The sequence below is a fragment of the Microchirus variegatus genome, assembly GCF_963457635.1.
Source record: "Microchirus variegatus genome assembly, chromosome: 19".
In the NCBI taxonomy this organism is placed as follows: Eukaryota; Metazoa; Chordata; class Actinopteri; order Pleuronectiformes; family Soleidae; genus Microchirus; species Microchirus variegatus.
In genome coordinates this window covers 6,859,955-6,885,517 of record NC_139820.1, presented here as the reverse complement: position 1 = coordinate 6,885,517, position 25,563 = coordinate 6,859,955, and the positions used below count along the sequence as shown (strand labels likewise).

The 25,563-nt window shown below is 41.7% G+C and overlaps 1 protein-coding gene across 1 annotated transcript; it reads right to left on the bottom strand.

The window, feature by feature from the left end:
- Positions 1 to 242: 242 nt before the first annotated feature.
- frmpd1a (FERM and PDZ domain containing 1a) lies at positions 243 to 23,961 on the bottom strand (the record flags this gene model as incomplete). The annotated part of the gene is made up of 14 exons (XM_083906355.1): positions 243 to 3,592; positions 4,335 to 5,675; positions 5,912 to 6,056; positions 6,244 to 6,426; positions 6,505 to 6,724; positions 7,459 to 7,595; positions 7,714 to 7,833; positions 9,383 to 9,508; positions 10,095 to 10,190; positions 14,201 to 14,305; positions 17,181 to 17,226; positions 17,373 to 17,475; positions 22,784 to 22,947; positions 23,843 to 23,961. 14 exons carry the CDS (start codon positions 23,959 to 23,961, stop codon positions 243 to 245), a joined length of 6,255 nt encoding a protein of 2,084 aa, XP_083762481.1.
- Positions 23,962 to 25,563: the final 1,602 nt, after the last annotated feature.

The window sequence follows — 25,563 nt, the reverse complement described above, 5'->3', positions numbered from 1 at the left end:
GCCTTGTTAATTGCACAGAGATGCAAACTGGCCCTATAATGTTGGGAATTTCTGTGGTTATTTGAATTGAACAGTCATGGAGGTCCCCCTGGTAACCTCACCTCCTGCTTTTACTGCCCGTTCTAAACAAAATGTGAATGTCTGGGGTCACATGTTGCCAACACGCAGCACATATCTAAGGTGACGCACACCGCAGGGCTTTTTGAAGGCCATTTCAAAGTCTTCAGAGGTTTGCGGTACTCTCATAATGCGGTGAGTGTGCGGAACAGCTGAGTGAGGCAGAAGACCGAGGCGGTGAGTGCAGTGCACTGTTTGGCGAGCAGCTTGGTGCTCAAGTCCTGACAGCTGCGCTTGCTGCTGGCTCGCTCGGCGGCCAGACAGAAGTCCCTGAATGAGCGGGCCACGTCTGCCAGACCTGCAACAGCTTCTGCATTCCTCCGGTCACACCTGTCGCAACCGGAGAACCACAAGCATATACTGGCCAAGTCGACCAGGGTCCGGAAGCTATCTGCGAGGGACTTGAGCATTTCCTCTGGGCTCTGTCCAATTCCAACCACCTTCTGACAGCTTGACATCAGACGTCGGGCCTCTGTCTGGAGCACCCGCTTGTTCTCTGTAAAGTGAGCAGGGCATGTGTCTTTTGGGTGGCGTCCTCCATGACCTACTATAAACCGGTCAGTACCGCTACTCTCGAGAATTGAGAGGAGCTGGTTCACATCTACACGGAGTTCTTGATAACCCACTGGCGGTTCTGGATACCGTTGCTGGCCCAACCGACTGATGGTGTCCTTGTGTGTTTGAGACGGGAAACAGTCAGAGGTGTCGCACAGTGGTGAGAGGAGAGGACTGAGCTCAGAGGTAGAGGAGGAGAAGAGGATGGAGCGCGGGAAGGAGGGGGAATTGGCGGAGGAAGTGGTGAGAATGGAGTGGACGGGTGGAGAGGTAATGAGAGGAACTACAGCTCCTGAAGTCTGAGTGGCACCGCTATGTTTGCTTGTGCGACACGAGAACTCGTAGACGGTCAGCTCGTCGTCAAAGCTGTCCCCGCTGCCGAAGCAATTGGTATAGACTGGTGGGCAACCACAAGAGTCCAGTGGTACCTGCACCCCCTCAACAACTGATTCACATCCAGCCGTTAGCGCAGAAGTGCAGCCAAATTCGGACTTTAACGGCAGGGTGGTCCCAAGCTCGGCTGGAGTCTTTGCTTGAGATGGATCCTCGCAGATCGTAAACACTCGGCAGCCTGAGGAAAGTGTCTTTGGTGAATCTGAGTTCTGCTCTGTAGGTCTACATAGACCCATCAAAGGCCTGTCGTTACTGGTCCGTCTTACTTTTGGTGACTGATTATGAAAAGGAAGCCCTGCCCTATTTTGGCTCTGTGTGGTCACCACTACTGGAGCAGGAAAGGAAGGTGAATGGTTGCTCATTTTATAACCTGGAACGTCTGCCTCTGGGGTTGTGAGCTGATTTGGCTCTGGAGCATATTTTATAGGCCCAGGAGTGTCTGTCTTCATGCCTGAGGTATCTCTTTGAAGGCTGTTCACTATAGATATGGGAGGCTCTGTTATTGGTCCTGGTGTGCTCTGAATTGAGTAGAGATGCTGAGTTTGTTGGAGTTTTGGCTCAGTCTGGACAGGCAATGGTGAGTTTGATTCATTTACCTTGGTACCTGAATGAGAAGTCTTTATTGGAGTTATTTCAACAAAAATCTCCCCATCAACCTCTGAGCCTGTAACGGTTGTATCTGAATCATCTGAATCCACCGTTTCTGCACTTGTGTCCATTTCAATATTCACAGACTGCGTGACGTCGTGAACGTCTGTAACTTTGATGGCAATCTCAACAGGAATCTGGGTTGCACTACCGAGACCACTCTGGTGAAGGGTTTCCTGGGAGCGTGATAAATAAAAGGGCAAATTCTGAATTTTCCCCCGAAGCGTTGAGGCAGATAATCTGCCCAGGATGCTAGGGGAGCAGCTCTGGAAAAGGAAGTGAGTTGGAGAGGAAGGCTTTTTGGAGTCTTCATGGATAATGGCTGTGTTCATTTTCCCTTCGCTAGGACAAGGTAAACTGTCTTTTGACTCAACAACTGGCATGGTGGAATCACTACTGGCTTCGTCTAAATCTTCATTCAAGCACAAAGCATTTTCATGTGTCATTTCACTTTTTGGCGTAGAACCTGAATTAAATGTGGGTGATGCCATGCTAGTTGCAGCTCCAAGCTTTGATTTGATAGAGTTTATAGCTCGAGTGTAATCAGAACTAACTGCATGACTTTTTGTTGGCGCTTCAGTGCCGTTTGGAGATTTAACACTGATTTGAGACTCACATTTACCTGCTGTGGCTGAATTAGACCTGATGCTACTCAAGTCATCTCTCTTGTCACTTGTAGAAGTCAAGGAAATGCTCACTTCCTCATCATCAAAAACGTTGTCAGAACTAGTGCCGTCACTAACCTCGTCGCTTGTGGTCACAGCAGAACCGACAGCACTGATAGCTTTATCTTCATAAACACTGGCTGTGACGTGTAATTGTGCTTTGTAAGTGGGATTTTGTTTGCAAAGTTGCATCTCATCAGAGGCGTCTGTGATTTTGCTTCCCTCTTCTTCTCTAACTAAACTGTCACTTTGGAACTCGTGAAGATCTGGTACTGGAGGCAGAGGAGAACATGGTGGAGGGGGCGGTGGCGAGTACGAGGGCGAGTTGGATTCGTCATGCACATCCTCAAGCATATGCTCCTCTACAGTTGAATCCAAAAATCCATGGCTACCTTTGTTATTCATATCTGTCAAAAATGTAGGCAGTGTGTCAGCGTCTAACTTCGTATCAGGACACATATGTACCTCCTGAACAATTTCTGGCATGAACATATGACTTGTGAATGGCCCCTTTCCCGACACATCCGTGGTGTCCTCCATCTCTTCCTCCCCTATTCCCTCTGCGATCTCCTCCTGTTCCTCGACTTCCTCCTTTCCGTCACCCCTCCGATCAGCACTCTCTTTCCCGTCTGGATCCACCCGGCAGCGGACAACAGTGATGGTGGGAGACGACGCCTTCAACAGATCTGTGACCAACTTGGATTCCATTGTGTCAGGTTCCATTTCCATTTCTTGCTTCCTGGTCCTGGAAGGTGGCTGCACGTTTCTAGTCTGCTCATGGGACCCAGAACCAGAAGGAGGGCTGGGTCCTTTAGAACGGGCATTTGACAGAATGGGTTTTGACTCGAGTTGAGCGGGTTCTCCCTCGGAGTGAGTCAGGGAGGAGACAGTGGGGCTGGGATTCTGGGTTTGCACTGAAGGTTCTGGGTCTGGAGCATCACTGACATCTGCCACAATGCTTTTGTGAAGCTTTTTGATACAAGGGTCCGTCATTAATTCTGGATTTTGTTCTGGATATGAAACTGTCGAGGTATAATTGGTTTCCATGAAGGAACGTCGCTTGCGAGATCGTTTTCTGAGCTGAAATAATGTTTCTCTGCCGCCGCCTTCCTCACCTACTTTGTCTTCTTTTTCATCTTTGTCTCCATCTATAAGACAGACTCTGATGTCACTGAGGCTGAGTGTGCCGAGGTCGTCCAGCTCTGCACAGATATCTGCAGGACATAAAGAAAAGACTTATGCACAGCACATTAAACATTAAAATGTATATTAATAATTACATGTAATTCCTCCTGTGTTTTGAGCATAGGAAAACAGATAATGCATATTTAAACACTGTATTATATGGTTTTCAACAGGAAAGATGACCCAAACATTCTATCCTACTGTCTCCTTCCATCTCGAAATGTTGGTTTATAAAATTAACCAAAACCCAAAAGCTAGCAAGAACGCAAGAGCTGCTGGTCTATTGTTAATGCTGATATAAAATTGCTGATTTTCTTCATGGACTTTTACAAACTTTAGTTCATTGCAGGAAAATTCTGTTTAAGTTGTAGATTTTATTAGGTAAGCCTTTTCTCAAGTAGCTGAAATCCTCTAAAATCTGTTTTCAGAAAGAGTGAGTGTCCTGGTTCCACATGAATCCATGGACTGCACAGTGTGTCAACCCTAAATGTAGCTTCACTTAAAAACCTATCCATTTAAGGATAAGATTCTACTGACATGAGAGCATGGTTGCACGAAGCTTCATATCAGATTCAAGAATCACCGTTAGGTGTCGTCACAAGTGTACACCACTGCCCTCCTGCCAATTATGTTTTGTTGCTCTGCAACGCTAAGTAAAAGCTTCTGCCACTAGATGGCAGCAAACACAGAATTCACTCCATCTGTTTTAATCACACTGTGGGGCAAGTAAACGTCTGTGAATGTTTGAAAAAAAGTAGAAAACTAAATCACCTCTTGGCACAGATCCTGAAGTTAGGTCTTCAGGTGAAGTGAAACGATCTCTGGCATCAAAAAACTCTTCATCAGAGCTGCTGTCTCCAAAGCCTGGTGGGGGCTGGAGGATTGGGACTGGCTCCAGGCCTTCAGCCTTTCCCTCCTCTCTGTCCTCTCTGTCCACTTCCTCCCGGTCTTCATCCTTGTTTTGATGCTGGGGAAGACTCCGGGCACTGTCGGGGGTGATGTTGGAGCAGAGTTTGTAGTAGCATCGAGCATCACTCTGGTCAAAGTTGAAGACAGACTCCATGTGGGAGGAGAGAGACGACGGGGAAACGGATAGCAGATTCTCATTAAACCCACCCTCCCCACTTAGGCTGCCTCCCTCACCCACTCTTCTCACAGACTGGTCCATTTCTTTAAACATTTTCCTTCTCCTCCTCAACTCCTCTTCTTCATCGTCATCTTCCTCGCTGGCCTCTGGAGGGCTTGGCAGGAAGTCCACGAGCCGAGAGAGCTCCGCAAAGCACAGGGAGTTCTCATCAGAACAGGGGTTAGTTGAACATTTCTGGCTGTGGAGAAGGCTCTCAGAGGTGGACACGGGTGTAACGAGTTGGGGATCTGCTCCATCTCCTGACCTCCTTCGGCGCCTACCTCTATTGTCATGACTTGTCAAGTGTAGGAGGGGGTGGGAATCGGTTAGTGGAGGGGTGAAGAGGTGAGGATGGCCCGGCTGAGAATAAGAATGAAGCTGGAGGAGCGAGTGGACGTGGGGAAGAGTATGTGAGGCAGCATGGATGTGGATGGAGGAAGAGGAACACAACAGTAAGTCATCTTCCTCTAAAGCATCAAGGGAGTCACTGGAGGGGCTGGTGAGGACACGAGAGTCCGTTTGACAAGAGTCTGAAGCTTCTGATATGGACGGCTGCTCCTCTGCTACTTTCACTCTCTCATCAGCAATCTTTTCTTCTCCCACTTGTTTCTGTTGTTCTTGCGCTTCATTGTCCGTTAACTCGTTCTGTGTTTGTTCACCATCCTGTGTTTTTTCCATCTCCCCCTTGTGCTCAGTGTCCTCATTTTTACCCTGTGTCTTCTCATCTTCCAGTGTCTTTCCCTTTTCGGTGTCCGCATCCTTTTCCTCCTCTTGTTTTTTCTTATTCTCCAAAGCTTTATCTTCATTTTCTTTGCCATCTCTGCTTCTTCTTCTTCTGTCTTTGTCTTTTCTTTTTCTTCCATCAGAATCAGACGAGGACCTGACACGAGCACGAGGTTTCTCACGGACTGACACCAGGGTGACGAGCGGCTCCATGTCCAGGTCTGAGGTGTCGTCTGAGTCGCTGCAGCACCTGGACACGTAACCTGTGAACATGAAAAATAAGTATGGAAACAAATGCTGAGTTTGTGGCTGTAGAAGGAGTCGACATTGTACAGTGAGACAATAGTTGGTTTTCCTAACTATCAAGACAGAAGATTTGCCACTCTGAAACACATCTCATTGTTTTGGACAGCATTCTCAAGCAGCTGTGATGGAAGATGGAATCGTACATTGATGTAAACTATCCTGTATATTAGTGTATCCAAGTGTTTTCCTGTACCTTCCTCAGCAGATACTCTGTGCTTCTTGGGCTCATCTGTCCAGAGAAAGATGTTGAGGTCCGGGTCGACAAAAACTCGACAGTACCCTGATATGAGGCAGGACAAGTCTTTGGCTGCTGTTGACTCCAACAGTAATGTGATGGGCTTGAGGACAAGATGAAATGAGATGAAACAGTTGGAAGAGAGGGAGCAGAAAAACAAAACAATGATGAACCCTTTTTGATGTGGGGAAAAAAAAACGCAAGAAATGCTTAACACTGCAACTCAAGATTTAATAAATGATAATTGCTGCTATAGTAAGTAGTACGTGTAAATCAATTCCTGCTCTTACCTTAATGTCCTGCAGGTATATTTTGACCAGGCTGACCTTGTCCGATTCAGGCAGCAGCTCGATGCGTGTGATGCAGGTGAACTCTGTCAGGGTGGACAGAATGCTCAGTTTATGGTTGACCACCTGACTCACCCCGTACCGCGCCCCCACCAGCAGGGTCACCATCGACTCCCTGTCCTGGAGCTGTACAGTGGAAGAGGGTTTGTATTAGAGAGAGATGGTGGGGGGAGTCCTTTTTTACAATATTTTCCTAAAGCCTACCATCATCGTGGCACTGAAGGATTTGCCTCCAAATGACTTGAGATCACCCAGCTCTTCCAGGTAGTTGATTCGTGCCTGACTGATGGACAGGCCTTTCTGTTTGGGATCATGCTGTGATTGGCTCTTCTTCATGTGGAAGCTGATGGCCTTCCTCAGATCCTTCTCTCGCATGTTCCTCAACAACGTGGACGACACAAAGTTGTCTATGCCCCACGTCTTCCTGGAGTCAACATAAAATCACAGTTACAAGTCAAATTATTTCCATAAAACAGGTTCGATTATTATACATGGATATTGAAGGGTTTGTACCCGTTTCTTAAATTCCCATATTTTGTCAGTGAGGATTGAGAATGGACTCAGGTTATCAGGTTTTATTTGTTCTAGGTTGAGCATCATGAGGAACTTCAAACAATAAGACATTAGTATTTTTATTCTGGGAGGCTGCTGTGACCCAATCTTGCCGTCTTTACTTGGCCACTGCGCCATTCTGTGACGACTTTTCACATGCAAGTCCAATCCCTGCCGGTCATTCTTTCATTCATCGTGTCTCCATACACGCTTTTGTCAAGCGAGTGAATAAATGGAGTCGTCTGTGCCTTTTCTGCTTAAAATGGCTCAAACTGGGACTTCTCAATGTTGCCACGAAAAGCAAAAGTAAAAGCCCATCATTCATTTATGTGATTGAGCAACGTCACTGCATTTCATTTCTGGGCGCATCTCTATTGCCATACATTTCCGTAACTACCAAAGTACCGAATTACACACAAGAGGGCTTGGTGGGCTGCTGTTGGATTTGGCCAAGTAACAGAAGTAAAACGTCTAAGTGATGTATTATGTTCTTGCCCTTTTCGAATTCTCCAACCTAATTTGATTTTCATAAAACACTAAAATCTTGAAGTATTAATCATGGCCGCTACGACACTGTAAACGCAAATTCAAAACGTATTAACCCACGTGACGATCTTGAGGTTGGTCTTTGGCGACTGGCCACAGCTCGCCAGTCTCTCTTGGATGTGCAGGGCTGCGAGTCGCAACGCGGTGTTGCACCTCATCTCTACTGCATAACGCTCCTGCAGAACATCATTCACCCCCTGGGAAAAAAAACAGAACAGTGCAGATTTTTTAAAGTATAAAAATTCACCTGGTAAATGCATACCAAATTAATAGATAACAAAAACATCTATCATACTGAATGAGGTTCAAAGTTACCTGCAGGTAAAGGTATTCAAAGGCTGCCGGATCCTCAAGCAGCAGAGTATGGAGGCTTTTGGGCATGAAACAAACACGAAACAGACACCTGTAGTCATGAGCCTCTTTCTTCTGGACCACCTTTAAGAGACACACACACACACACACCTTTCAGCTATAAGTTTAAAGGTTCATCGTGTGAGAATTTGTTACATCTAATGGTGAGACTGGAGAGTAGGGCTTAAAGGGATAGTTCGGAATTTTGGATATAAGACCTATTTTCCAACTCAGCCGGTGTGATGGAGACGTCTGGAGACGTTTTCAAGAAATTTCATTCAGTTCTTCTAGTTGCCGAGTTCGCTGATGCTATGGCTAGCACATGTCAATGGTTCAAGTTAGCATGGCATTAGAAACACTCATACCGACTCCACAGTGCACCCGAGGCAAATCAATTGTAACGGCAGACTATCGATGTACATATCTGTGTTGATACAATGTTTGAAATAAAACCAACCTTGCAATTTGAAGGATTTATGTCTCAGCAGCAGCAGCAGCAGCGCGTCATACTTCCTGTTAGGCTATGGCAGCAGCGGACTGATATCACCTAGCACTTATAAGTTACCGGTTCTATAATAGTTTGTTTACCTGCTGTCTTGAGTCTTCAAAACTATCAGTATATTCTCCAAAAGTGGCCATTTTTGTGAGATCGAAGAAGCTAGCACTGCAGGCTACTCTGCGTCTGTAGCAATGACAGCAGGTAAACAAACTATTATAGAACCAGTAACTGCTGCTGAGACATAAATAAATTGCACGATATTTGTTATTTATTTATAAGCCAAAATGTATGTCAAAATATCATTTTAGATTAATTATTGTACACATTATTGTACACATCTTACATGTTTGTTTCTTACAGATCTGCACACATATTGGACAATTATCCTTTAAAATGTGTTTTGGAAAAATCACTATTCCCTCAGGTATCGTGAATCATATCGCAATTCCTGTCAAAATAATCGCAATTAGATATTTATTCAAAATCGGTCAGCCTTACTGGAGAGTACAACAAACTGAGGACTCTTGCTAACCCTTCCCATTCCAAAGAAAGTTCGAGAACTATGGTGACCTTCGCCAACCAGAAAGGACGCAATAAACTTCTTCTCAGCTCACTAAACTCGCCCAATCTACCATTATCACTGTCTTTTTTCCTTTTTGCTTATGCATCAGGTTTAGGAGATTTATTTTAAACACTTTTTGAAAGACTGCAAGACGGCACCTTCAGCTGAGTCTGCCAGCAATTGGAAAATGCAAATTTTACCTTCAGAAATCTCATAAAAAAGGGAACCTAACGCAAACCCCTGTTGTGCTAGAGGCAGGCTTAATGACAAGCACTTTTTGTATACATCCATCATGGCGATCAGTGACTAGCTCCACATAGCTCCCCCGGGCAAAAACCATTGGATCACTGGTCTGATCGGTTGTAGGTCTATCTATTGTGTACAGAGGCATTGTCGTTTATGTCAGTTGATCACGTCTCTCGAAAGTGGAAAGTGAATACACTCTTTCCAGACCAGTACTCGATCTCAAATGAAATTTCTGCTGTTAGCCAGGACCTTTAAATCCTGCAACAGATCAAAACAGTCCAGTGAAACTTCTATACAACAACAACTCTTAGTGTGGATGTGTGTACCTGCTGTATCCTCTCCACGTCGTGCAGCAGCAGGAGTTTGCTGATGCTGTACTGCTGCTCCAGCACCAGGGAGAAATGCTCAATACGGCTCAGAGAAAGCTTTTCCTTCAGCGTCATCACAATGTCCTGATGGACACAGGAAAATCACATCTTCAGAGGCAATATTTCACATCATCAGGAAACATATTTGCTGAGGCGAGGGTGTAAAGAGAAGCAGCAGAACCAGGATAGTGATGTATGTTCACACTCAGGAGAAAGGGGGCAGTGAGGGGAATCTCAGCAGCTGTGGCTTTTGAATTGGACTATAATTTCAATCCAATATTGTCTGTATAACTGTCATTGTTTTCCTTTTACACAAAACCCTGCAGCAGCACTATCATATAGTCATTCCAAATACAACTTTGCAATGACATTGCATTTTTATATCGCCAACTTTGGCATTGTAAAGTTTAAATAAATGACCAAAATGGAAACCAAAATACATCAAACATTTTTTAAGGGATTAAAACATGGAGTTTACTGGAGATTTGGCATGAGATGAGCTCATCGACGTGAAATGTACTTTGACAATATTTGGACTAATACAAATTATAAAAGCTGGCATTAGTTTTTGACCTGCACTGGATGTGTTATGATTTCAGGAGCAAACTATGTTCGCACAGTCAGAAAGCATGATGTGGATGTCAAAATGTGGACTGTCATTATGTCTTACCTTGACCGTGGTGCTGGGTTCAAATTTGAAGGCCTTGGTCTGCCCGTTCTCCAGATAGACCTTCAGAACGTTGGGCAGGAAGAGCAGCGAGTTACCCTGCAAACCAGAGGAAGAGTCAGGGATCAAGGAACGATGTTAGCATCATACAATGTAGTGTTGGTTCATCATTCAGTACTATAACAGTTATGGCACATGATTAAAAGTTAGTTTTGTGTGTGTAATGGTAAAATTCAATTTCTCATGAATTTTACATGCTCCCCAATACCTACAGTAGACAAAGACGTCTGAAGGTAGAGGCTTTGTCTATTGGAGGAATGCGAAAGGGAAGTTGCTCAGGTATAAATGAGAGTGCACACTTTGCTCGGGGTCTTTCTTCAGCAAGGATCACTCCTGTGAAGATTGACCTTTTCCTTGCAAAACAAAAAATAAAACCTTGTCGGCCGGCAGAAGTTCTCTATTTCATTCTTTACGAGCAGCAGAGAAATTTACACAACCGTGTGTCACATTTGCAGAAGACGCAGATTGCAGGTGTGTCTGCAGAATATAAAATGCATGTTTTCAGTATTACAAGGCTCTTCTGAGTTTTTATTTACATCCTCTGGCCTGTTTCTGTCTGCCACATTTCACTGTTGTTACATCTTTCCTCTGCTTAATCCTCTGTTCTCTTATTATTTTTGAACGTTTCCCGTTTTGACACTGATGAAATGCAACAGCGCCGTCTGAATGTTTTTGAAGTAAAAGTGGAGAGCTTCCAAATTTAAGACAAACTCTTCCCCTGTCACGCTCTCATCTTCCTTTCCTTTCCTTTTTATACGATGCAGTTTAAAAAAGGCCTTGTTCTTTAGTCTATTCAGGGAGCCAAGTTTCATTAAGAGCTATTACAGAAAACAACAAGGGTTCATAAAGGATAAATAATTGAACAGCTTAGCCATTTTTTGAGCTACTGTGAATTTTCAAAAATGTAAAACTTTGTGAAGAATTCACGTGTAAATTATTTGATACAGCAGTGATTTTGAAATTCATTGTTATGATCACAAGATGTATTAGCAGCTGCAATAAAGGTAGCGTCATCACAAACAAGGAGTTGACTGATTTTCTGAGGCCGATGCAGATTTTTGTGACCCATATGTTTAGCAATATTTTCTTTTCCTCCGTCTAATGGTCAGAACCAAGCAGGGCGAAGCTGCATTTAGCTTCTATGGTCCTCACCTGTGGAACAGGTTTCTTCCCAGAAGAATCTCACATTACCTTTGTCAAACATCTTCTGCAACCCTTGTTAGAACAGAGGTTCAGGAAGCCAGCAGCCACAAGAGGGCATGATGTGCTGTTGTTGGATTTGGCCAAGTAACAGAAGTAAAACATCTATGTGATGTATTATGTTCTTGCCCTTTTCAAATTCTCCAACCTAATTTGAATTTCATAAAACCCTAAAATCTTGAAGTATACTAAACCCTTAACACCTGAGGCGTGCACAAACTGTCAGCTTGTTTAAATCCGGGTTAAAAACATTATTTGCATAATGCATTATTTGATTTTACGTTGTTTAATGTTTTAAATTAGTGATTGTTGATCTTAAATTGTTTAATGTTTTAAATTGTTTAAATTTCTGCTTGATTTTAAATTGCATTGATTTCTGAATAATTTTAATTGATTGTGTTTTAATTTCAAAGGTTTTTCCTGCGTATGAATTGCCTTGTGTAATAATGGGGCTATACAAATAAACTTGCCTTGCCTAATGAAATATAAGGTTTAATTAATGACAACAAATAACATAAAAAATAGCGTAACTTCAGTAATCAGTTATGTAGCACTTATGGTCTGTCTCCAATCTATATTGCACTGCATTTCAATTATATAGTAAGCTAAATATTAAATACATGAAAATGAATGGGTCATCAAACACTAAAAGGCAATAATTTTGAATGAAACACAGCTTAAGTGACTTTTAAACTAAATTATTATTCCACAAACTGTAATGGGGCTAAAACAAGTTTCTTAAATGTGAATATTTTCAGGGTTTTTTTAATATATAACAAATAAATCATTAACACTGCATAATGTATAGGTCTGAAAAAAGCAGATTTTCTGAATAATCGACAGATTATGAGAAGAACTGTTAGTTGCAGCCCTAAACTAAAGCAAATTTTCATCACTGAGTTTGCAGAAATAAAAGAAACTGTGGCACAACTTTCACAAATCCATGATGTCCCGAAGACATGATATCATTTTAGGCAAAAATCCCATTAATTAACTATGTTTTGATCAATTGTTATTGAGACTCATGTAAACTTTGGATTAACTGTTAAATAGAAGGGAAGTGAAAATATTATCCATTATCCTTTTTAACATTCTCATCCCTCCTTTTCTTGTATCTGTCTCTCCCTAATGTGAAGTTTTCTGTCCTGTAATCACCGACGTGATGAGTGGATGATGAGGCGGATATTGATCTGTGTTTTTCCGTGTGATTAGTAATGGACACTCCAGCCTCTGTGGTTTTCTTCATCCAGCTAATTCCACATCCGCTGGCAGGATGAGAACTAAAACTGCATTTAAACACGGCTCCTCAACAAAGTGAAAAGGTAGACCTGACGGTAAATCCCACTTCAAGGCACTTTCTACAGTCAAATTGTTGAAATAGGACAACATTTATTGCTTAAGTTTATTTGCTTCTCCTCCTCCCGACATGTGAATCACCAGATTAAAAACTGCAGATTATATAAATAATATTATATATCAGGATTAAATCACAATTTTTAGTGGGCACATACATAATGTTTGAATTTTGTCAGAATACGCCCCCTCCTGGAGAATCTTTCTCATCACATACAGTACATATGCTGCTCCTAATGCTCTTTTTTATTCGTGTTGAGCACAGTGCATGATGGGTATGATGATATAGCACTTAGTTCACTTAGTGACATCAGTATCTTAATGTGGAGATGTAAAAATTACTCACTGTGGACTATATAGTGAGTCGTGAGTGATTTTGGACACGGCTCCTAAATGATTGCAGTTTACAGCTGATCAAAAATTGAATTGGTGTACATTAGACTTTTTAAGGTTTGATTACATTAAACATTTAATAGATTCAGGGCCAATTCCAATTCCTATCTTAATACTCAAGCTCAACCCTTTATCTTAACTGGCCTCAAAACCAAGTGTTGAGGGTCATTTTGTCACTTAGAAATGGGACACCCCTTAAATGCAGATACGTCTTCAGACCGTAGGGGGCAGAATAACGCAACAATGACGTCAGTAATCCATAATATGGGCCTAAACTAAGATAATACAATGGTTTTCATCATTTTTATATCTCTATTAACAAAGTAAATACTTCATTTGTAGCGTACTCGTTTCGCTGCTTTCGGCGCCATCTTTGTTATGTGAAAACACGCAATGCATTCTGGGTAGCCCTTGCTCCCGAGGGTGGTCTCGGAAAATCTCAATATAGAGGGCGATACAGCCCAAAAACTTGCCCCTCAACTTAATTTTTCTGAGAATCGGGACAGCATTTGCTCTAGAGGGAGCGCACATTTTTGAGATTGAGGGTTAAGATTGAGGGTTAAGCAAGGAATTGGAATTCACCCTTACTGTAATCTGGTTCCTGCTTGAATGAATGAATGAATGAATGAACAGTGTAGCTGCTAGCATGAAAGAGTGACAATTTTGCTATAGTAAAAAAAAAAAAAAATTATGACTGACATATCCCACGTTTATATTCTGGGTTGGATATAAATACTTTTTTTATGAGGAAATAAGAAATGTACAACATCTGACAATGTCCCCTGGCCCGAGGAGGAGTGATTAAAAATTATAATTAAACTAAGATTAATTATATAAGGTGAAAATCCCATTAGGGATTAACTACAGAAAAGGTTAGCAAAGGAAATTAAGCAGAGCTTCAGACAGCAAAGACTTGCTTCTCTTAATTTGAGAAGAAATCTTCATCAACTTTGTCCAAATTACACATTGAGATGTGGTCATAACGCAGGTTAAATCATTTAACAAACCATGTGATGGAAGTCAATCAAGAGAATGTTTCCAGATACATAACCTGAGTAAAAAAAGCAGATTTTGCGATCACATTCCCCCCCAATAAAAGTCACCTGACAGTGTCCATTGACTTCCACCTCTTCAGCAAAGTGGACTTTGACGGGGTTTGACCTGAGCTTGGCTCTCTTCTCTGGTGTGATGAACGAAGACTTTGGGCCCTGGAAGGAAACAAATCAAGATGTCTAAGTAGTTAAGACTGTGTGAGGTTGTGAAGCACAGTGAACAGCAGATTGCAAAAACCCTGCCCGTCACGAGCATGTCAGGGAACTACGGTGGCCAGAAAGGTACCGTCTGTCATTTTCTTGTCTTCATTGGTTGTTGTGTATAGTTTATGTGGGAGGCGCTATTCTTTATTTGATTAGTATACTCCGCCCGTTCTGGCTGGTTTGTCCATTTGGGCTGCTGTAGAAACACGGTGACACAAGATGGCGACCTCTGTAAAGTAAGACTATTTACAGAAGGCTTATTCTAAGACTATGTGGGTCAAAATATCAATTTGGTGATATATCGTATTCCGTCCTTGTGCAATATTATAGTCAATAAGCTCGGACAAATAGTGATACTTTAATGAAAAAATGTAGACAATCTAAAGTAAACAGTCCCCGACAGTTTCACTCCCCAGACATCGCTACTTTATGTCTTTCATCATTGATCCTACTGTCCCAAACCTATCAGGGACCATGCATTGTGTGTCACGTTTCCCACACCTACTTTTGTATATTACATTCAATTTTCAATTTCTGCCGATAAAACGCCCAACTTTTAACGAGTTGAGAGTTAATTTTGGCAAATCTTATATAATACTTTTAGGATATATACTGCATCCTAAAATAAGTACTGTCAGATACCAGAGCCAATTTGCAAAGAACATAAGTGAAACTAAAAGTATCTACTAATAAACATGAGCATGATAAGTTGCTCCGACAGTTACAGCCGATGTATCGATGGTGAAACTGTCAAACCAATGCTCTTATGTCATTAAATTTACTTTAATAAAATCATGGAGGCCGAGTGCAGAACTCTTGTAGATGTTTTGTCACCATCTAAACATGCGACGGTGAAGAATATCTTCTGGGAAATGTAAATAAATCCGTGCAGCTCAGTAGTGATTTTTTTATTTATTATTGGGTTTTTTTGGAGGAGGTGCGAGCTATGAATCACACGGTGAAGATGCCTCCATCAGCAGAGCTGCTGATGAGAATCTCAGAGGAGCAGACATTTAATTACCAATCTACTTCACCTCAGTGCAAACACATACGCTACGTCAACATCACAGATACACACCGAAGAGGAATATCTCACCACACACACACACGCACGCACACTTGCGAGGAAGATTGAGTGATCTGAAATCTGTGCGTGTGTAAGTTGTTATGAAGGTGTAACATATTGTGACAGTGATGTAGTGGCAGGACCTTGGTGACAGGATCGTTGTCATCAATGACATTTGACCCCAAGCCTTACTGAAATGCTGAGTAGGTGCTTTACTGAATTACACAGCATTTTATTTTATTCTCCAATAAGCACACACTATAGACACTATATATATTGTGCACAGTGTGTGTTCATTTATAGATATGCACTGGCTTATGCATGTGTGTTTAGATAGAATTTTCCATATAGCGTATATATAATGCTTTTTTTTTATATGAAAGAAATGGCATCGGCTAGTTATCACATCTGCTGATGCAAGTAGGGTTCCCATAGGTCCTTGAAATCCTTGAAAGTTTGTGAATTTTGGGGAAAAAATGTCAAGGCCCTTGAACATTTTTGAAAATCGCCCCCTAAATAGACATGTGTCATTGAAAGTGCTTGAATTTCATGCAAGAAAGAAGTTAAAGGTGCATTATGTAATAAATCTAAATCAACTGGTCATAAAATCCTCCTAATATGTCACAGAGACTCAGGAATAATGTTCATATAACAAACTGAACTCACCAACAACAACAGTACAGCCAAAGTATTTGCATTAAAAAAAAAAATTTGTGTTTTGCAATCATGTTTTGGCATGTGGCGCCACCTACCGTCATCTACCAATCATTGCAGTCAGTAGAGTCTCAGCTTTTGAGTTACATCCGAGCGACAATGGCAGAGAAAACGAAACCTAAAAGACCTCGGTATTTTGAATTTGAGTGTAGTAACCGTTTTTGGCCACATTCTTACATATGGCGCCAACTTACATAAGTTGATATTTGGGAAAAATGTCTCCCTTGTTTGTTACGACGCCACCTACTGTTTCAACCCCTGCATTGCTTGATGTTCCTAGACTAGGTCAATGCAGAACAAATGTGGACTCATAATTACTATCTGTGATGTGGACACTGTCCACTGAGTCTCTCTCCGCTGTTGACGTGAGATTACGTGCAGAACAATGAGCGAGTAAAGTTAAAACATGAGAGAGCAAAATCTCACCAGAGAAAATTACAAAGACTTTGACCAAGATTCCAAAGTTGCCCTCCCATCTTAAGCTGCGTCAGCACATCCTTGAATTTGATGTCAAGGTGCGTGAACCCTGATTTTTGTTCTCATAAAATTAATAAATGCTAACGTACACTTAAGTGAATTTTTTGGGGGTCAAAACTTTATTTGCCAAAGTTCAGTTTTTGGATGACTCTTCGTGTACTTAATATTATTGTTTATACATTTTTTTTTTTTATTAAAAATATACTGACTTAAATACGCAAAATACACATTGGAGAGACTGCAGTTGCAAGTGTTTTTTTGTATCATTTATTAATATTAAAGTTATTTTAACAAATGTTGGAAATTCGCTGTCTCAAGATTGGCATTGGACATAGAAAATCTTATATTGGTCAACCTTTAATTTTATGATATCATATACATGGTATAGGAAAGGGGAGAAGAAAGCACAAACAAAAATAATAAAAAAAGAAATGGATGATTTAATCCAGATAATGTAATGTAATATTACCGATGGCAACACTGTTTACTGAAATTAAACTAAATGCGTACTTTATACATGACCGTTGACCGTAACAGTGTGTGTTTGCGTAATGGATACATCAGACTCACCAGCATTGTTCTGAGGACTGTCATTGTCAACGTATCTTGACACTCCCTGAAACACAAGGCAGGCAGGATGGTAATGTCAGACAGGATGTGCACAGTTTAGTTTATTTTCAGCAGTTTTTCCTGCGGCGCGCGTGGCAACAAATCGCACACGTGCTCGTGTTCTTTTTGAGTGCAGCTGTCGGGCACACGAACCTGATTATTTCAGAAGCTTGCTCCGGGGTCAGGTCATCGACGGCGACGTTATTGATCTTCACGAGCTGGTCGCCGGGGACGAGCCGACCATCTGCGGGACCACCTGCGCACACACAAAATGTCCTTGTGTTGTCAAGCCCCGAGGGTTTCAAATTGGCCCTGCATTCATACGGCAACTGGGCCTCGATGATGAGAGACAGTAGCTTGTCAAGTCGTCTGCTTTCATCTCACACCGAGGCGTGTTTTGTAGTTTTATTGTCCACACATCTCTCAAAACCCAACCATCCCAGACAATACTGGTTTGATCTAAACCCCCCCCCCCCCCAACAACTACTGTATAAATCTCTATGCCTTCATTTACTCTTTCCATTTCACGTCAGCATCACCTTTCCATTACAACTTTATCACAACAGATTTTGAATTTATGTCACAAATGTGAATTCTGTGAGGGTTGAGGAAATAAGCTGTTCATCCATCCAGAAGCTGTTAATTATATAAAGTATGTGATTAGATTAACTGTAATGTAAATATATAACATTAAACTATGTGTAGTCTGTTTATAGTTAATAAAGAAAGATAATATACAGAACTAAACATTTATTGGGCAAATAAAGTGAATTCACCTTTTTTATACCTGAATTTGATCCAGCTCACTGGGCTTATTCTCTGAGAAATCAGTTCTTTTCAGGAATGCAAATAAATAACTATAATTTGATATCTTAAGCAATAAATAATAATGTGCTTTACTATTTTTTTTTTTTGTAAAACAGTGAATTTGAACTATGCATAACAATACTTAGGTTTTAAAATATATAATTTTGGGTTAAAAAGCTTCTGGCAAATGAACCATGACAGAAACATTACAAATTATTTAGATTATTACCATTTAGTGCAGCTGGCTTTAACACTGAAACAAGGTTCTTTCCTAGATATTTCAACGTGAACATGGAAAGATAATATACGACAGGTGAGCGCCGACAGTTTCTGAAATTTTTTGAAAATGCTTTTATAAAATACAGCATCCATATTTCACTGTCAAGTTACTGCCCCGCAGCACGAGCCAGAGAAGTGAGCCAAGGCTCAGTCTGGCCACTTGAGACATTAGCACCAGTGTGTGTGTGTGTGTGTGTGTGTGTGTGTGTGTGTGTGTGTGTGTGTGTGTGTGTGTGTGTGTGTGTGTGTGTGTGTGTGTGTGTGTGTGTGTGTGTGTGTGTGTGTGTGTGTGTGTGTGTGTGTGTGTGTGTGTGTGTGTGTGTGAGAAAGAGAGAGAGAGAGAGTGAGTGAAAGAGAGACAGACAAGCAGATGGTGACAGAGCAGACTTTGGCCACATATACAGGGTAAAGCGAGGTCATGTGTTCTCCAGACCTCAGGGAGACTCAGATGCTCATGGATCTGCAGCTCAGTAACACACTTGTCTTGTGCATCTAGACAATCTGATGCGTTGGCAACAACCATTAGCAGAGTAATAAATAAATAAATAAATAAATAAATAAATACACAGCCAATACGTGTATATATATGTGTGTGTGTGTGTTCCAAAATAACACCTCACATTCTGCAGAAGAGCCTCCCATCAATTCAAATGTATTTAGTGATTTAAGTATTGATATGTAGTGAGGACAAGAGCAAGCAGATCAATGTTATTGACTTGGTACAGGACTGAGATACACTAGGATTCAGAAATGTGTTATATTTAACTAGTCTTTTTTTTTCTTCTTTAGTTTGTCTCTTTAGATTCACCGAGGATGTGATGTTTGAACCTCAACAGAAAAAAAAAGCTGACCGTAAACGCAAATTGGACATAATATTACAAACGAAGCACCTCATAATGTAAACCGGTTGTATGAGCCAAAACAGAGGAGGCACAGACGTATTTGGTTCATCACAAGTTGATTCTTAAAGCTGCAGTGCGGAACTTCCATCATCCCCAGAGGAGTAAATGTCAAAGCACTGCCAGCGACAGCTTTGCTCTCTCTCTCTCTCTCTCTCTCTCTGTGTCCCTCCTCATATATACACACACATATACACAGAGAGGGCTCTTTGGCTTTTGTTATACAAGATGTGAGACTTTTGCTTTGGTAATGTATGCATGTGCCGTCTAAAAGTATTGTGGGACATCCAGGAAGCTTGGAGCTGCTCGGTGCAATGATCAGCAGCTGTGATTCAGAGACATAGTAAGGCAGTTGTTCAGGGGAGTTTGATTTGGTGAAGCGCACATTTTCAATATTGGGATATTGTCCAAAGTCAGGCCTGCGGGCCAATCACGGCCCTCTGTCAGATTTTGTATGGCCCCACAACTTCGGTTTTCTAATGTATTATTCATGGCCTGGGATGAACTGGGACAGGAAATCGGCCCTGGTCATGCGTCACCGTCATTGGCTCAGCTGGTAAGGAGTTGTGCTTTTAAACTGGAGTTCAGCCATGGCAGACAGATACGGTATCTTTAGATTTGGTTACATTGCCATTGTGGCAAAGAAAGTTCCAAATAACGCTGTTTTTTTTAGTGCGTATCTGCGTCATTACCTTGTTTAAGAAGCCCTGAAGGTTCAAAACAAACCGTTCACGCTGTGTTTTATTGTAATCTCGGGCTCTGAAAAAACTCTCACTGCACACACAAAAAATCCACTGCACATGCACACATATTGGCATCAGTCTTAAAATGCAATGAATGCTATATTGAGTGAGAACTGTAACAGTATTTTACATTAATTATCTAGACAAGTCACTTCTCAGAGAGTGGGTTAGGAACCACTGATGTCTTGTGGGAGGTGTTTTTAAAGGGTTGCAAGTACAAATGTCCATATTTCCTCCAGAATTATTCATTATTATTATTGTAACACATGCATAAGATTTAGCTGCTAATGTTGTTTACTTCATCAGACACCGGTGTGCATACAGTATGTACACACGCATGCAAATTCCCTCTGTTACTGCGATGTTTGTGTGCATGTTTGCAGTATCAGACTCCTGTGGAAGTTTCTCTCCCTAAGGTTTGCTCTGTACACGGGCCAAAGACCTGCATTGGCCTGGCACAGTTCCACCAGTTCATTTGCTGAGGAGTCTTGTTCTTTGCAGAAACAGAGACAAAGGGAGAATAAGATTAACAAAAAAAATTGTGTTTCCCTGAAAGCAGAGAATGCCTAAGAGGACAGTTCTTCTGTCTGCTGCTGCAGAGCTGCACAGTAAGGTCTACTACCACAGTTACAATTTAGTAGAACAATAAATGTTAATTTTGTTAATAATTAGGATTAATTAAATAGTGACTGTTGTAGAAATTTCTCTGCTACTGGTGAAGAATGAAATAGAGAACTTCTGCCGGCCGACAAGGTTTTATTTTCGTTGCAAGGAAAAGGTCAATCTTCACAGGAGTGATCCTTGCTGGAGAAAGACCCAGAGCAAAGTGAACACTCTACATTTATGTCTGAGGAGCTCCCCCTTCGCATTCCTCCAATAGACAAAGACTCTACCATCAGACGGTGCTTTCACACCCGTTTTGTCTACTGTAGGCATCGGGGAGCTGGCTCCCTGCTGGTGTGGCAGCAAGGTGCAGGCTAGACACAATACACAATATACTATACACAAAGGACCTGGTATTCTGTACTGGGTGGGTATCAGTGTTGGGCAAATGTAGCTCTGAGACAGAGAAATTGAATTTTACCATTACATGACTAATACAAGCAAGTCTGGTTTTAGTCCTGTAAATAATGGTTCTAATTTGATCATGAAATCAAATATCAATATTTTATGAATATCATAAAGATTAGATTAGATTAGATTTTGGACATGGTCATAATCAGGTTTTACGTGGGCTGTCGCATTGAAAATCATCCTGTTTATTATATGGAATGAATTTGTGAAACAATGTATTTTAAATCAAATATATATTATACGACACATGGAATCAAAGAGTTTATCGAATTAAAGTCACAACCTGTGTGTAGCTTTAGATCCTGTTATAATTAATTAATATAGGCCACAGCCTTCGATAAATATTGATTTTTATTTATATCATAATGCACACCAATATCGAATTAAAGGAACAAGTATATTGTGATTTTTTTTCCCCATATATTTTACAGTTTTCAATGCCCAAACACCTGGTCACCACATTAATTCCTGTTTTTAATGTCTAATAATGAATTGAAGAGATAGTTCAGGTTTTTTTAAACCACTGCCACTGTTCCCTTTCACTTTCTTGTGATGGCTCTCTGGTACAAAAATACATCAACACGCATCTGCAAAGCCACAGATGTAAAATTATCTTAATTTGCTCTTCATTAAAAACGAAATGTGACAAATGTGTGCATTTAGAGAGAGGAAGTGAGATCTGATCACAGAGTTGTCCACTTGTGATCAGATGTCTCAGCACAGATGTTAATACCAGATATGAAGGGAGCCTCGTGTTACATTCATTTCTGCTGTAGCAATGAAAATGCGACTCTCTTTCTGGGCTTCTCTCCTTTCACTTGTGTGAATAGGTACTGACAAAGCAGGTCATAACTCTCTGCAACAGAAACTGACCCGGATTTTTTTTGTAAGAGGAGGAGTCAAAGCTACAGCAGGTACCATACAAACAAATGCAGTGTCGGGTATGAAACAAAACTCCCTGTGTTGCTGTGTTTCTTTTACTCCAGGGTGAAAGCTGTGCTGAGGAGAACCATAGTTTTAAAAAAAGAACCATGTGCAAAAGTGATGGTAAATTATCTGAATTTATCTGAAACACTTGTCTTGTCTTGATGTCCATGCAAAGCTACCAGTGCACTCTTAGAAATAAAAGTGCCAAGTAGAACCATATAAGGTTCTTCGGCTTGTCCTCATAGGAGCACCCTTTTTGGCTCCAGGTAGAAACTTTTCATAAAAGTGCCATTTGGAACCCATTTTGAGGGTTCCACCAAGAACCTTTTTAAAACCCTTTATTCAAGATAGCGGTTTTAAAGGATTCTCTGGATCAAGATAGTTCTTACTGGAACCATTAGTGTTATCAAGAGCCCTGTCTTTCTTCGGGAAAGGGTTTTCCAGAAGCAAATGGTTCTGGGTAGAACCTCAGTGCTTGTAGAAGGACCCTTTTGGAACCCTTATTTCTAAGAGTGTAGCGTCTTTTATGTGCTGCTGGCACAGCCTTCAGGAGCAACTTGGGTTAAGTGTTTTTACCCAGGGACACATCACTATTTAGACTTCAGAGCTGGGAATTAAACCACTGACCTTCCGGTTGAAAGACAACTCACTCTAACTGGTGGCTGAGTGCCTTCAGACTGCCATCAGCCATATTGCAAATCTCAAGACTTAAACGAGAGTCCCGATTCTTAAGGACGATGTCACGAGCGGTTTGTACACGAGCCAGAACAGAGAAGTACAGTGTTACTACAGCTGATCTACTTATACGTCCTACTTTCTCCAAATCTCATCGTACCTGGGGTGACTTCTTGGACAATGATGGGCGTTTGGGAGGAGAGCGTGAGGCCATGAGCGTGAAAGGCTGCGTCCTGTTGAATCTGTACATTAAAGCGGAAGGGGTAATTCCTCTGATCAGAGCCACTGGACTCTGCCGTCTTCCCATCCACAGCAGCCCGGTCTCTGGAGAGGAAAAGAAATAATAAAAACAGACAATCGCACAAATGATGCAATAACGTCTGAATAACACCTTTCAATCGTTCACGTTCTGTTCTGGCAGACACATCAGTTCTCTGGTGCCCAGCATGTTATTTAATGTTGAGGAAAGCAAAAAAAAAAAAGGATGTGCATCCACCTCGTTAATCAGCATGTTTCTCTATAGTTCACATAAGAATTATAATGAGAACAGCTACAGCAGGCAGCAAAACTGTGGACAGAATCCTGGTCGGAAAGCAGCCATCTTGGTAAGAGGGGAGAGTGACCCTTGCCCAAAATAGGGTTTAAAAGACCGTTTTCATATGCAAGATTTCACAACACCAAGATCTAAGTGAATATTCACCGAAACCTGTCTTTTTGCTTGATATCCTTGTCTTTTTTTCTTGTTCGAAGTGTGATTGATCGAAGCAGAAGATTGGCTTTTGGCAAGAAAGAGGTTGACCGGCGGTCATTATCTATAGAATTGCCATAAATAGACATGGACAATTGAAAATGCTTAAATTCTGTGCAAGAAAGAAGTTTAGTTGATATTTAGGTAAATGTCTCCCTTGTTTGTTATGACGCCATCTACTGTTTCATGCCCTGCATTGCTCGATGTACACAGACTGGACCTACACAACAAATCAAGTCATAATTATAAGCGGTGTCGTGGATACTGTCCACTGTGATTACATGCAGAACAATGAGCGAGTAACGTAAGGCAAGAGAGAGCGAATGACAACGTTGATGTCTGGGAAATGTAAACTCCAAGATCTTTGGCTCACCAAAGAAAATGACAAAGACTGACTTTGACCAAGCTCGTCCAGACGCAGAGCTTGCTTCAGTCACACTAATGACACTGAACAAAGAAAAAGGGTTTTACCTGCCGATAGAGTGAGACCTGCTGCCTAAATCTCGGGACCGTCTCAGCCATCGGCCCACTACCTGCTCCACCCGACTGGTCCTACGGGATGGTGAACGGCTCCTGTCCTGCACCTCCATTTACCTGACATGGAAAGAAGAAATCATACAGTACATGAAACAGTTTCGTGGTCAAATATGGAAAGTAATCAGATATTTACCATGTGAACACAATTTGAACTTTTAAGGTATTGAAAACAGCAATGCCACACACACACACACACACACACACACACACACACGTCTCTTGAAAGTGGGACTTCTGGGTATTAGATATGGGATTACATCAACAATGACATCACTTGAAGTTTCATGCAGCCTAATAGGCTCTCAGCCTTGTGTAATGAGCTAACTGCTCGCATTTTGTGTTCAAATTTCAAGAAACATCAATATCGGCAGTCCCTAATTTCCAAAACAAATGGTGGCTCCGTGATGCGACCGGTGGGAGTCATAAACGATTGTTGACCGTCCGTGGAGGCTGGTGAGAGGGGCGTAATGGACGTGGGTTGCCTCTGGTTTCTGTGGGTTTTCACTCAGGAACTAATGCATGGGGCCGACCGGGAGTTAATGGGTTCTTGCAAAACAAACTTATATTTTAGGTCGTATCAAGTTACATACAAAGGTGATTGAACAAGGATTGAGGACTTGAAGGTCTTTAAGCGTGATTGCACTGTGAGAACCATAGACCACTGGTTAAAAAAAAATAGAGGTCTTCCATTTTCCTCAGTTAAGAAGTAGGATTATACTCAACTACCACCAGGGGGCGACCAGACTGGCTGCAAATATTAGTTAGTTTGAGTAGAAGTCTATTATAACATGACTACTTGCCATCGCAAGGCCACATATAGAGACAGACAACCATTCACTCACACTCTCACACCTACGGTCAATTTAGAGTGACCAATTCCCCATATCACATGTTTTTGGACTGTGGGAGGAAAACCCCACGCACACACGGGGAGAACATGCAAACTCCTTGCAGAAAGGCTCCAAAGTTGTTGCAAAAGGGGGCTCGAACCCCCGTCTTCTTGCTGCAAACGCAAGAGTGCTAACCACTACAACAACAACCGTGGGCCCCGACTTCTGTTGTAGTTGCAACATGTCAAAATGGTGCTGGCCAAATCAAGATTCTGGAGGCTTCAAAAGTTGAGTTCACATTCATGACTAGGTGCCACTGGGTAAGAAGTGGAGCAGTGATCCACAGTGCGTTTTACAGTATATTAAACAATTTATTTACATGTATATCTAACAAAGATAAAGCTAAAAACAAACCAGTCTCCATTCCAACATTAGCCAAGGTTAACAACATCTTTTAGAAGCAGACACTACATGCAACAACGGTTTTGTTTTTCATCCGTGAAAACATGTCCGATGGTGAAAACGGGAGAAAATGTCATGGTTTCTCCAACTTGATAATAGCTCGCCAGTAATGGAAATGGAAGCTTTTAACCCGATGCACACGCCAACATAAAAAATGACAAACTAGCACAGACCAAAGCACTAACATGGAAAAAAGACACCACACACGCGCGCATGCACGCACACACACACACACACACACACACACCCTCTCCCATGTGACCGAGGCCGTCAGACAAAGACTGGGTCATTAGCTGATACCTAATACCCTTTTCACATCATCAAAGGCTGAATCTACTAGACTGTAACTGGGAAACAGATACT